Genomic DNA, 12,862 nt, shown 5'->3' with positions numbered 1-12,862 from the left:
AAGGAAAAAACTTAGAAAAATAAAGACATAAGGCTTTCAGAACACTTTCAGAATACATCATGGAAGAAATGTCTTGAGATTAGAGTTGTACAGTAGACCAAAAGATAAATTAGTCTGTATTTGATCAGAAACCTGGAACCCTCCAAAACAAGAAACAACTGGATGGAACTGATAATATTCTCAAGAAGAAAAAACAGCCAACTGAGGTTAAAGTTAGCCCATACAAAAGAAAAAAGGTGATTAGAAACTTTAAGAAGAAACAAAAAACACACAGGAAGGATTATGCGGGCATAGACATTACACAGTCATAATATAATTATATACTAATTTTCAACTTTAAGACCTAAACTATATTTAAAAAGGAGACAGTATTAATTGAAGAAAATATAAACATTATAGCATTGAGAGAAAGTAAGATATAAAAGATGGGAAAAAATATGCAGTGAAAGGGATGGAAAATAAAGGAGAGGCATGGTAATATCCTTATCACAGAATGGTGAATCAAGATATAATATCTCAATTATGTACAGTATAAAGAACTGGAATGTTGTCAGATGGTGCAAAGTGAAGTAAATTCTAAATGCTGAATGCAAGAACAGTCTAATAATAATAATAATAATAATAATATAAGCATATTATTTAGATATATAGCAGACATCACAGGAAGGAAAAAAATGTAAAAGTAGTTAAAAGAATAAATGTAGTTTTCTCTAGGGAGAAAATATGGTTTACTCTGGGGTGGGGTAAAGTATGTCCTTAACATTATAAATTCTTCTATATAATGTAAAAATTTTTCACAAAGCAAAAACAAAAAACCCTACTACAGGGCCTCCCTGGTAGCGCAAGGGGTTAAGACACAACCTCTGAAGCTGTCCACAGCCTCTGCAGTACAGAGTTTGATCCCTGGCCTGCCAGGGAGCAACCCACATGGCGCACGCAGCAAACCTCTCCTGACTCACCCGCTGCTCCCCTCAGCAGTGTACTTTGGCCAATCTGCCTCTTCTGTTCCCCACTCTGTCTCTGGTGAATCCCTCAACCCCCACACCTCTGGCCTGTACCCCAGCTCTTGCATGCATGCATAAATAAATATTTTTTTAAAAACCCCACTAGAGTCAGCAGTAAATAAATTTTTTTAAAGATTTATTTTTATTTATGCATACAAGAACTGGGGTGTGGGCCAGAGGTGAAGGAGTGAGAGGATTCACCAGAGTGGGGAGCAGAATAGGCAGATCTAATCTTCTCAGGGGAGCAGCGGGCAAGACAGGAGAAAGGAGAAGTCTGCTGCACCATATGTAGGTTATCTTCCTGGCCAGGGATTGAACTCATGACGCAGTGGCTGGCTGGCAATAGCTTGATAGCACTGTGTCTTTAACCCCTGAGCCACCAGGGAGGCCCCATAAATAAAAATTACTTATTTATTCATAGTAAGGTACTGAGTTTATACTTAGTGTAGTGATTGGGCATTAAATAAAACATGTTTCTTGCCATGAATGTTTAAGGCTTTCAATTTAAGCATATTTAAACTTACTAATTAATATCTATTTCAAAATATTTCGTTTTTTAAACAATTACAATAAACACTTAGAAGTTACTATATCAAATCTTGAAAAGTAACATAAGTATACTGATATTAAGCTTAAAATATTTCTGTGTAACATATTTAATTGAACAATTTTGCAGATGACATAGTCAAGATATTTGAAACATAAAGTAAATGCACAGTAATTTGATCCTCAATTATTCAAATCAGTAAAAGATCATAATGGTGCAGAGCTATAAAAATAGTAAAAGAAAACATGTCTTCCAACAATTAATATTGTTTTTAAAGGATACATGCATATAAATTCCTGGATAAATTTGTTTATCTATATGATTGTGAATGTGTGATAGAGATGTACATTAGAAACTGATCATTTCTCAAAGAAATAAAATCACAACACAAGGTTCCAAATCAAAGAAAGTGGCAATTTCTCTTGACTTCCTAACCTGTCCTAATGCTAATCTGGTTTGCAATATTGCGTCCTCTCATACTAACATAAATAGCAAAGTATTTTTCTAAAGCAGGTATCAACATTGTTATGAAATTGATTTATCTCATGTTATTTGCCAGTATGAATGGTAAGGTAGCATTAGAAAGCTCCAGTGCAATTCCATATAAAAAGCATTTAAATCTTTATTAAAATTCTTAGTTTTAGCATAATGTTAACTCAAGAACTGAGCCAGCATACCAACACTCATCTGTGTTACTAATTTATGTGCATATCAAACTGGCAAACTATCACATTTAATCAGTTTAACAAGTATTTTCTCTTGAAACTATTTCCTTATCTGTTGTTAAATGAAGTTAATTTCTATCTCACAGTGTTGATGTTAGAAGCAAATAATATATTAGAAATATGTGATATGTAGCAGCTGACCAATAAATGTCAGCTATTCCCTCTTTTGAAATGTACACATTGAACAAGTGGGACATGTACATTGGTACAAGAGTTAAAGTCAAATTCAAACATTTACCTAAATTTATTAATTTATCCATCAATTAAATATTGAGTATCAAATATGTATCAGAGACATGTTCTAAACAGAGAGGGCCAGTGACATGAGCAAAAATGAAAATTGCCCTACCAGATATCAGATTTACTATAACCTTGGGATTATTAAAACAGTGTAGTATTGGTATAGGAACTGACAAAGAGATAAAAGCTTAAAAATAGAGGGACGAGAAATTGAGCTACTTTAAAGGATACAGTAATATATGAGAAGTTTTACTACCAATCAATGGAAAAAGAATGGGCTATTCAAAAAATGGCTTTCCACATGGAAGAAAAATAAAATTACAACCCCATTTCATTTATCATCAAAAAAAAAAAAATCCTAGACTGATAAAAGACAAACTTAAATATATTTTTTTTATGTCATTAGAAGAATGTTTCCTAAAAATTTATGATCTTCTGTAGGAGAGAACTTCATTTAAAAAAAAAAAAGACAAAAGACTTGTATTTGGCTAAATAAAAATGAAAACTTCCATATGACAAAAGATAGCACAAAGATAAAAGACTAGCAATACAGATGGTCCAAAAAAACTTAAAGGTTTTTTGACTTTAAAATGGTGCAAAAAGGGCCTCCCAGGTGGCGCAGCGGTAGAGCGCTGGGTTGCGAAGCTGCCCGCGGCCTCTGTGGCGCTGGTTCGATCCCCGGCTGCTCCCCAGCCACCGGAGGAGGGTCCCACATGGCGCGCAGAGCTCTCCTGCCGCCCACTGCTCCCCTCAGCAGTGTACTTTGGTCCTTCTGCCTGCTCTGCTCCCCACTCTGGCTCTGGTGAATTCTTTCACCCTCCTGCGCTTCTGACTGTACCCAGTGCATGTATAGACAGAACAAACAAACAAACAAATAAATAAATAAAAAAGCATGCCTCTATTAAAAAAAAAAAAAAAAAAAAATGGTGCAAAAATATGTGTTCAGTAGAAACTGTATTGCAATTTTTGAATAGTGACCTTTCCCCAGGCAAATGGTATGCAGTCTTGTGCTGCTAGGCAGCAGCAGTGAGCCACAGCTCTCAGCCACACCATCACAAAGGTAATAACCAGTACTCTATAATGTCTTTCTACCAGTTCCTTTCAAGCCTCAGGAGAGAAAGTGATGACCTGGCTGCTATAGCATCTCCATCATTCAATAATTGATTTAATTAATTAATAAGTAATTTTAGGTTAATGCTTCATTCTTCAAGTCAGGTATGCTTTTAGCTGTGTACACCAATGGTGAGAACCCGTAAAACCATTCTGTTTTTCCATTTTCGGTACAGTATTCAATAAAATACATGAGACATTTAATATTTTATCATAAAATAACTGTGTTGGTTAGATGATTTTGTCCAACTGTAGGCTAAGTGTTCTGAGCATGTTAAAGACAGAAGAGGCTAATCTATGATGTTCGGTAGGTTAGGTGTATTAACTTCATTTTTGATTTATAATATTTTAATTCATGATGGTTTTATCAGTATGCAATCCCACATTGAGATGAGGAAGATCTGTATGTGAAGGAATTGCAATATTTAAATTAGTAAGAAAAAGGAAAACAATCAAGAAAGATGAACAAAGGAACTAATCAAGCGTACAAGAAACAGACATGACCAATAAACATATGAAAAGATGCTTAATCTCACTGATAACCAGAAAAACACCAACTGAAAAACTGAAAAACCATTTCAGGATTACAAAAATTTTCAAAGCCTGATATTACTGAATATTGGTGAACACACTGCAAAGAAGAAACTCTCAATCACACTAGTGAATCAGAGATGGTAACGTCACTGCAGAGATCCATTAGCTGTTAATTTAGCAAAATCAAACATAAGCATTTCTCTTTGACCCAATAATTCTATTTCTTATACATGTTTACTGTATGCTCACAGAAGTAAACACAATGATAGTAAAGAACTTAGTCATAATCTAAACAGTATAGGAAATATATTAATACTAGTGTAGTACAAATATGAGAAACTGTACACCTGAAATCAAGGCTGTTATAAATTGTTATTTCAATTTAAGAAGAGAGGAAAAATTACTGTGATGGAGTCATGTGATAAAATACTATATAGAGTAGTTAAAAAATACACACATGCATAAAAATATACATTAACTTAAATTCAAAACATAAATGAAATTATGATTCTATATATGATACCATTTATGCAAAATTTCTTATTATACTATTATACATATATACTATATATAGTATATATACTATTATATATATGCATATACATATGCATGAATAGTACATATAAGAATATTAAGACTGTACTAAAAAGTTATATTCTAAATTCATGGTAGTTGATTTTGAGAAGAAGATAATTTGTTATTAAAAAATAACAAAATATAGGAGGCCTCCCTGATGGTGCAAAGGGCTAAGTCTCAGCACTGTGACACTATTGCCAGCCACTGCAGCACGAGTTCAACCCCTGCCAGGGAGCTGACCTACATGGCGCAGCAGACCTCTTGCCTCACCTACTGCTCCCCTCAGCAGTGGATTTCAGTCTGCCTCTTCTGCTTTCCACTGTCTCTGGTGAATCCTCTTACCCCTCCACCCCCCACGCCCGCACCTCTGAGTGACAGACAGGGATTTGTTATATAATTCTTGATACTTTAGTCAATTTGGGGGATTATAAAATTTAAAAATAAAGATCATCAATAACATAATTGAACTTTTTTTCATTTGCTTAAATACTAACCAAAAAAAAAAAAAAAGTGACAGGTAAAGGATATAGGTTAAGAATCTGAACTGGAACACCTTTCAGTTATAATCACTCATGTGAATTCTAAGTGTTGTATTTCCAATCTGATAGCTAAACTATTACTCAAATTTTTATCTAAACACTAAAAAATAAAAAGAACAAGTCCTAAAATAAATCAACTAACCTGTATGAGTTCTTCTATGTCTCTGTAGTTCATCACTCCTTGTGAATCTTTTGCCACAAAACATCCAGTTGCATACAAAAGGTCTTTCTCCAGTATGCCAGCGAAGATGTGCTCGAAGGTGAGATGTTTTGCCATAAACTTTTCCACATCCTTCAATATGACAGATATGCTGTTTCTTTTTTCCTGGTTCATTACTGCCTCTAACGAAAAAAAAAAAAACAAACATTATTACAATATCAAATACCACGCTTAAATTATGGAAAAATAAACGGGAGTCAAGATGAATGATGCCTTTCTCAATGCTTTTAATCACGATGCCACTACTGCAGTTACAAATCAAATAATCAAAATGAAAGACTGTACAAAATTCAAAACTGTTATGAAAACATGTTAGTATCAGAGTGGTTATGTTCTACCACAGATTTCATGTTCCACCCCTAGTATGCTCTTCACTTGAGAATAAATCTGTTCAAACCTTTCAAGACACTTAAACATTATTCTGTAAAATAGCAAAAGGATGGTAATCCCCATTTAAAAGTCTGAGGTTCATTTTCAGCAGGACAGTAGGTGTTCCTTGGATGTGCTCCTGAGCAAAAACTGGTAAAAATTTTAACAAACAGCATTTATATTCTCTGGAAATTACCCTATAAGCATACCACAAGCAAAGAAACATTTACTCAAGAAAATCAATAGAATTGGGTAAGAACAGTAAGAGTCTGTGGCATTTGAATCAAGACTCATTTCCTCTCTCCCTCCTCCTTCCCAAGAAATACTTTAGAATGGTGAAGCAAAGAACAGGGTTCCTGCTCCTCCCACCTTCCTGTTAGAGGCTTATCTCCCTAGGGGGCAGGATGTCAGCATTTCTCATTCTACCTCCAGCTTCTGTTGCTAAGGCTAAGTTCCAATAGAGTGACAGGTAGGGACTCCCTTCTTCTACTTCAACTGCAAAAGCAAAGGCTCTACTTTGGATATGGCTCAACAAAGATACTGGAATCCAGGATGCCTTTGACCCAGTTCATTTATAGCTTATAAATTAGAGGTTCCAAGGCAGGAGACACACGCTGAGAAGGCCTAAGGCTATCACTGCCCCCTGCTAGACAATGCTCAGCATCTAAGGCAGGGATGCACTGAGAGAGAAACAAGCCCTTAGTTCACCCGTTACAACACAGATATTTTGGCTAGAAGGAGAGCATACCACAAAACTGAAAGATCCAGATCTCTTCTCAAAGGAGCTAACTTCATTTTCAAGAAAGATGGATAAGTTTTGGTCTAAGGGTACTCTCAAAAACAGCAGTTGTTGGGCCTCCCCTGGTGGCGCAGCGGTTGAGCGCTGGCTGGGCTGCGAAGCTGCCCGCAGCCTCTGCAGCGCCGGTTAGATCCCTGGCTGCTCCCCAGCCACCGGAGGAGGAGGGTCCCACATGGAGCACAGACCTCTCCTGCCGCCCGCTGCTCCCCTCAGCAGTGTACTTTGGTCCTTCTGCCTGCTCTGCTCCCCGCTCTGGCTCTGGTGAATTCTCTCACCCTTCCGCGCTTCTGACTATACCCAGTACTTGTATAAATAAATAAATAATTAATTAAAAAAAAAAAAATAGCAGTTGTTGTAAAAGGCATTTGGGGAATAACTAATAGATTAACTGAAGAAACAGGGTGAACTGTAGGCTAGTTAGGCTGCCAGAGAGAACCAAAGAAAGGGGCAGGCGGAGGTGTTCTTCAAGGTCAGAATAAATCTCAAACACAGATCTTCTTGAAAAGGAATTATTTAAAAGGAATTTGATTGGATCAGTCTGTGCAGTAATATATTCATTAGAGCACTGATGAAAACAACAATAAGCTAGAATTTGCTGGATGCAGTCAGGAAGAGACAGTAAGAAAGATGCTTGCCATGACATTGTCATACAAGGGACACTGCCAGCACCATACCCCAATTTGTACATGCTTCATAATAATGGAGGACAAGAATACAAAACTGGAAAGGAGGTGTCCCAAGACCAGAACCTGACTCACAAGGAGGTGGAGGTTGAGGGGAGTAATATGAACATTAACCCAGCTGTAGAGGTCGTGAACCTTAGGCACCAGGCATGAGACCCAAGCAGGATCAGATGCTATAGGGAGTGGAGCACAGACCTGAGGGTAAAGATATGGAGATTGGGCCCTGGAATGTCTGGTCCCTTTCTAGTTTCGCCTGTTACCCAACATCAGCAACAAGCAGGCCACTCCACGGAGAAGAGAAAAGGACTGTATCAGTGTAGTCTTTGCACAGGCTGGGGGCAGCAATCCCACTGCCCACCTATGACTATGCAGGTGCCTCTTTCTACCAACTCTCTCCCTCTGTAGGGCAGCAGCTTCCTGCCTGCCCCTGACCTGTCAAGGTCACCTGCCTGCAACAATGCAGGGCTCTCTTAGCAAAACCTTTTTTTACCTTTCCTAATAGACCTGCTCTTTAAATCTAACTACCATCTCTGTCTCGTGGAGAAACTCACCGCATGCCACCGAAACGGGAGCTCTAGCGAAACCTTTCCCAGAGTGAACCCAAGGACCCTGCACTAACTCTGCAAAACTGCGTGCAGATATCACTAAAATGACCCAGAGGATCATTAAACAAACAACAGGCCAGACTGGGGGCAGGAGGTATAGGAGTGTTCTTCAAGTTACTACAATACATAACTGATCAGTTTCCAACAAAAAATTAAAAGACAGACAAAATCCCAAAACAAACAGCAAAATAGTCAACTATGACCCATAATTGAGGGGAAAAGAAGACAAGAGAAACTGGGAAAGAAACCAGATTTAACAAAACTTCAAAGTAACTGTTATAAATATGTTCAAAGAAGTAAAGGAGGGCCTCCCCGGTGGCAATTGGTTGAGCGCTGGGTTGCAAAGCTGCCTGCAGCCTCTGCAGCGCCTGTTCAATCCCCGGCCTCCCCGGCCTCCGGGTGAGGGCCCCACATGGTGCACAGACCTCTCCTGCTGCCTGCTGCTCCCCTCAGCAGTGTACTTCATCTGTCTGCCTGCTCTGCTCTCCACTCTGGCTCTGGTGAATTCTCTCACCCTCCCGCGCTTCTGATTGGGCCCAGTGCTTGTATAAATAAATAAATAAATATTAAAAAAAAAAAAAAAAGGATACAATGATTAAAGAAAGGATAACAATGACACATCAAATAGGCAGTATCAATGAAGATACTGAAATGATTAAAAAGGAAAAAAAGAACCAATTAGAAATTCTGGAGATGAAAAGTATAGATGAATGAAAAATTCACTAGAGAAATTTGAGAGAAGAAATACTGTGTCTAAATATAGATCAATAGAGCTTATCCAAACACCAGGACAAAGGGCATGAAAAAGAAAAATGAATAATGTCAGAGAAATGTGAAATCCAGCACATAAATTGTCAACAGGAATGCTAAAAGGAGGGGGAGAGAAAGAGAATGAAGCAGAAAGAAAGACAAAGAAATGATGGCTGAAAACTTCCCAGATTTATTGAAAGTCACTTATCTAACTCATGCAGGAAGCTCAACAAATCCCAAATAAGATAAATGCAGGAATCCACAAATAAACACTTTATACAAAAAGTCCTCAAAAATTAAGACAAGAACACAATTTTGAAAGCAGCCAGTGAAAAACAGTTCATGAATTACATGGAACCCCAAAAAGTTGAACAGTTAACTTCTCAATAGAAACAATGGTGGTCAGAGTGCAGTGAGAAAATACAAAATGCTCAAAGTAAACTATGAAATAAGAAGCCTATATCCAGCAGACTTTTTAAAATAAAAGTGAAATAAAGTTATACCCAGATAAACAAAAAACACAGAATTTGTTGCTAGTGAACCTGTTTGTGAAGAAATATCAAAGGAAGGGCCTTCTTGGTGGTACAAGGGGTTAAGTCTCAGCATTAACAAGCTATAGGCAGCCACTGCAGCACAAGTTAGATCCCTAACCAGGGAGCTAACCCACATGGCGCAGGAGACCTCTCCTGTCATGCCCACAATGCTCCCCTCAGCAGTGTATTTCAGTAGATATGCCTGTTCTGCTTCCCACTCTGTCTCTGGTGAATCCTCTCACTCCCACACCTCTGGCCTACACCCCAGTTCTTGTATGCATAAATAAATAAAATAGATCTTTTATGGGCCTCCCTGGTGGCGCAAGGGGATAAGCACCACACCATGAAGCAGTCTGCAGCCTCTGCAGCAAGAGTTCAATCCCCAGCCTGACAGGGAGCAACCCACATGGCGAGGCAGACCTCTCCTGTCTCGCCCGCTGCTCCCCTCAGCAGTGTATTTCGGTCCTTCTACCCATTCTGTTCCCCGCTCTGTCTCTGGTGAATCCTCTCACCCCCACTCCGCATCTGTGGCCTGTACCCAAGCTCTTTATGCATAAATAAAAAAATCTTCTTTTTTAAAAAAAGAAAAACCAAAGGAAGTTCCTTAGGCTGAAAGTAAATGAACTTAGAGAGTAATTAAAATGTAAAGAAAAAACAAATGATTACCTGGCAAAGGTAATTATGAAAGATAGTAGTTCTTCTCTTAACTGATTTAAAAAGCAACTTTATAAAACAATATGTATAAAATGTATTGTCAAGCCTACGACATACAGAAATATGATATATGCGATGTATTTGCCAATAATCACAAAAAGGAGGTGGGTGAGAGCAAAGCTGTGTACTGGGCTAAGGAAATGACCCCAGATGATAACACAAATCCACAGGAATAAATTAACTAGAAATGACAGAGTTAACAAAAGCTATAAATATATATAGGAGGTCTTTGAATAGCATCAATGTTGACTTATTCAACATTGTTTTGTGGTAACCTTTATGAGAAAAAACAATCTTGGTCCATGTTGAATGAAATAAAATAAATATTATCCTATTCAAAGATTTGCTCTTATACAGTTTTACTTAAAGTCACAGTTTCCAAGAACCTATTGATGAGGTTAAGTGAGGACTTACTGGACTCACTCCACTTCTTTGCTTCTCTAAAAGGCACATAATTACATAAAATGATAATTATGAAAACTTATTCTTGGACTTGTAACATTTATAGATAAAATGTGTATAACAATAATAAAGAGGCAAAAGGAATTATATAGGAGGAATGTTTCTATAATTCACTAAAATTAATAAAATTTGAATCTGATTATAAGATCTATATAGTAATATACAGAACAACAACTAAATAACTTAAAATGATAGTGAATAAATTATTAATACAATTAAACTGCTACATTACAGTTTTAAAATGTTTTATTACATTCACTTAATGCAAAAAGAGAAAGCAGTAGAGAAGGAAGAGAGGAACAAAAGAGACATGAGACACAGAAAACAAAAGTAACATGGCAGACAATCCAACTACATTAATAACACCGAGTATTAATGGATTATATTATCCAATCAAAAGGCAGATTTTTGTCAGGCTCAATTTAAAGATGAAAAAAAATCAAGATCCTGGCCTCCCCTGGTGGTGCAGCAGCTGAGTGCTGGACTGCGAAGCTGCCTGCAGCCTCTGCAGTGCCGGTTTGATACTCAGCTGCTGGGGAGGGTCTCACATGGCACAACAGACCTCTCCTGCTGTGCCCACTGCTCCCCTCAGCAGTGTATTTCGTCAATCTGCCTGTTCTGTTCCCTGCTCTGGCTCTGGTGAATTCTCTCACCCTCCCGTGCTCCTGACTATACCCAGTGCTTGTATAAATAAATAAATAAATCTTTAAAAAAAAAAAAATCAAGATCCAATTATATGCTGCCTAAGGGTAACAAACTTTACACTCAAAGATACAAAGAGACTGAAAGTAAAAAAGATACCATGTAAGCAACAGAGTACTGAAGTAATTATATTAACACTCGAGATAAAATAAACTTTAAAGCAAACAAACAAACAAAAAAAAAAACCCTGTTATTAAAGAGGGAGATTTTATAATGAAAAATGGGTCAATCCGTCAGGAAGGCATACCAATTATACACACATATATACACAGACTTAAATAAAAGAGTAACAAGAGTTCACCAAGATGAAATAAAAACCGACAGAGGGAAAACAGACATTAACAATTGTAGAGATTTCAACACTTTATTTTCAATGATGTTTCAACTAGGCAGAAAATCAATAAGGAGAAGAAAATTGAAAAACACCACAAATGAACTAGATCTTACAGACATCCACAGAACACTCAAGCATCAGTTACTCTTCCCAATAGTGTAGAGAATATTCTTATGATAGGCCATGAAATAAACAATAAATTTTAAAAAGACAGAAATAACACAAAGTATGTTTCTTAACTACAATAGAATGAAGTCATAAAAATCACAGGAGGAAACAGAATAATTTACAATGATCTAGAAGTTAAAGTATATATCCTAGGTAACGACTAATCAAAGAAAGAAGTAAAAGGGATATTGGAAAATACTTTGAGATGAATGAAAATGAAGACATAATAGCGAAAGTTAGGAAACCCATGTAAAGCAATGCTTAGGAGGAAATTTACAGCTATAGTTACTCCATTAAAAAAGATCTCAATCAATAATTTAAATCTTCCACCTTAAGATAATGGAAAAAGAGAAAACTAAGTCTAAAATAAAGCAGAAGGAATGGAAAGCAGAATGTAGGAAATAGTAAAGACTACAGCAGAAATTAGTACAGTAGTAAATCAATGAAACCAAAAGCTGATTCTTTGAAAAGTTCAACAAAATTAACAAGTCTTTGAACAGACTGATCAAGGGGAAAAAAAAAAAAAAAAAAGACAAGACTCAACATACTGGACTCAGAAATGAAAGAGGGGACATCACTACCAGCACCATCTTCACAGATGCTTTTAAAAAATAACGCTGGAACGAACACTTCCTAACTCATTTTATGAGTCTAGTATTACCTGTACCAAAAGCAGACAAGGAGGTTATAAGAAAAGACAAATACAGAACAATGTATCTCATGAACAACAAAAATACTAGCAAACTGAATCCAGCAACATATAAAAACAATGACATACCATTAACAAGCTGAATTTATATCACAAACACAAAGGCATGCTAACATCTGACAATGTAATACAGCATATTGACAGAATGAAAAATAAAAACTACATGATTATCTCAACAGATGCACAAAAACACTGGATATAATCCAACATCCTTTCATGAAAAAACACTCAACAAAATACGAATAGAAAGGAGCTTCCTCAACTTAATCAAGAGCATGCATATATGAGAAACCCACAACTAATACATACATAGTGATAAGAGGCTGGATCTTTTACCTAAGATGTAAACATTTTTACTACTTTTAGTCAGTATTATTTTTTCCCCTGTACTGTAAGTTTTGAACTAAGCAACTAGGCAATAAAGAGAAATAAGTCATCCACAGTGGGAAGGAAAAAGAAAACGCATTTCGACTTGCAGATGACAGCCTCTTACATACAGAAAATCCTAAGGAATCCACTAAAAAAAACCTACTAAAATA

At 36.8% G+C, this 12,862-nt stretch overlaps 1 protein-coding gene across 1 annotated transcript in view; it reads right to left on the bottom strand.

Annotated features, from left to right (window-relative positions):
* Positions 1 to 12,862, bottom strand: part of SP4 (Sp4 transcription factor) — a 71,054-nt gene that overhangs the window by 12,817 nt on the left and 45,375 nt on the right. Inside the window, exon 5 of the mRNA XM_037508902.2 lies at positions 5,418 to 5,617. Coding sequence (XP_037364799.1) covers positions 5,418 to 5,617 — 200 coding nt within the window. The remainder of the gene's footprint in view (positions 1 to 5,417; positions 5,618 to 12,862) is intronic.

The sequence above is a fragment of the Talpa occidentalis genome, unplaced genomic scaffold (genome assembly GCF_014898055.3).
Source record: "Talpa occidentalis isolate TD23 unplaced genomic scaffold, MPIMG_talOcc4v2.1, whole genome shotgun sequence".
In the NCBI taxonomy this organism is placed as follows: domain Eukaryota; kingdom Metazoa; phylum Chordata; class Mammalia; order Eulipotyphla; family Talpidae; genus Talpa; species Talpa occidentalis.
The sequence above is the reverse complement of the archived record's forward strand: the minus strand, read 5'-3'. Positions and strand labels throughout refer to the sequence as shown.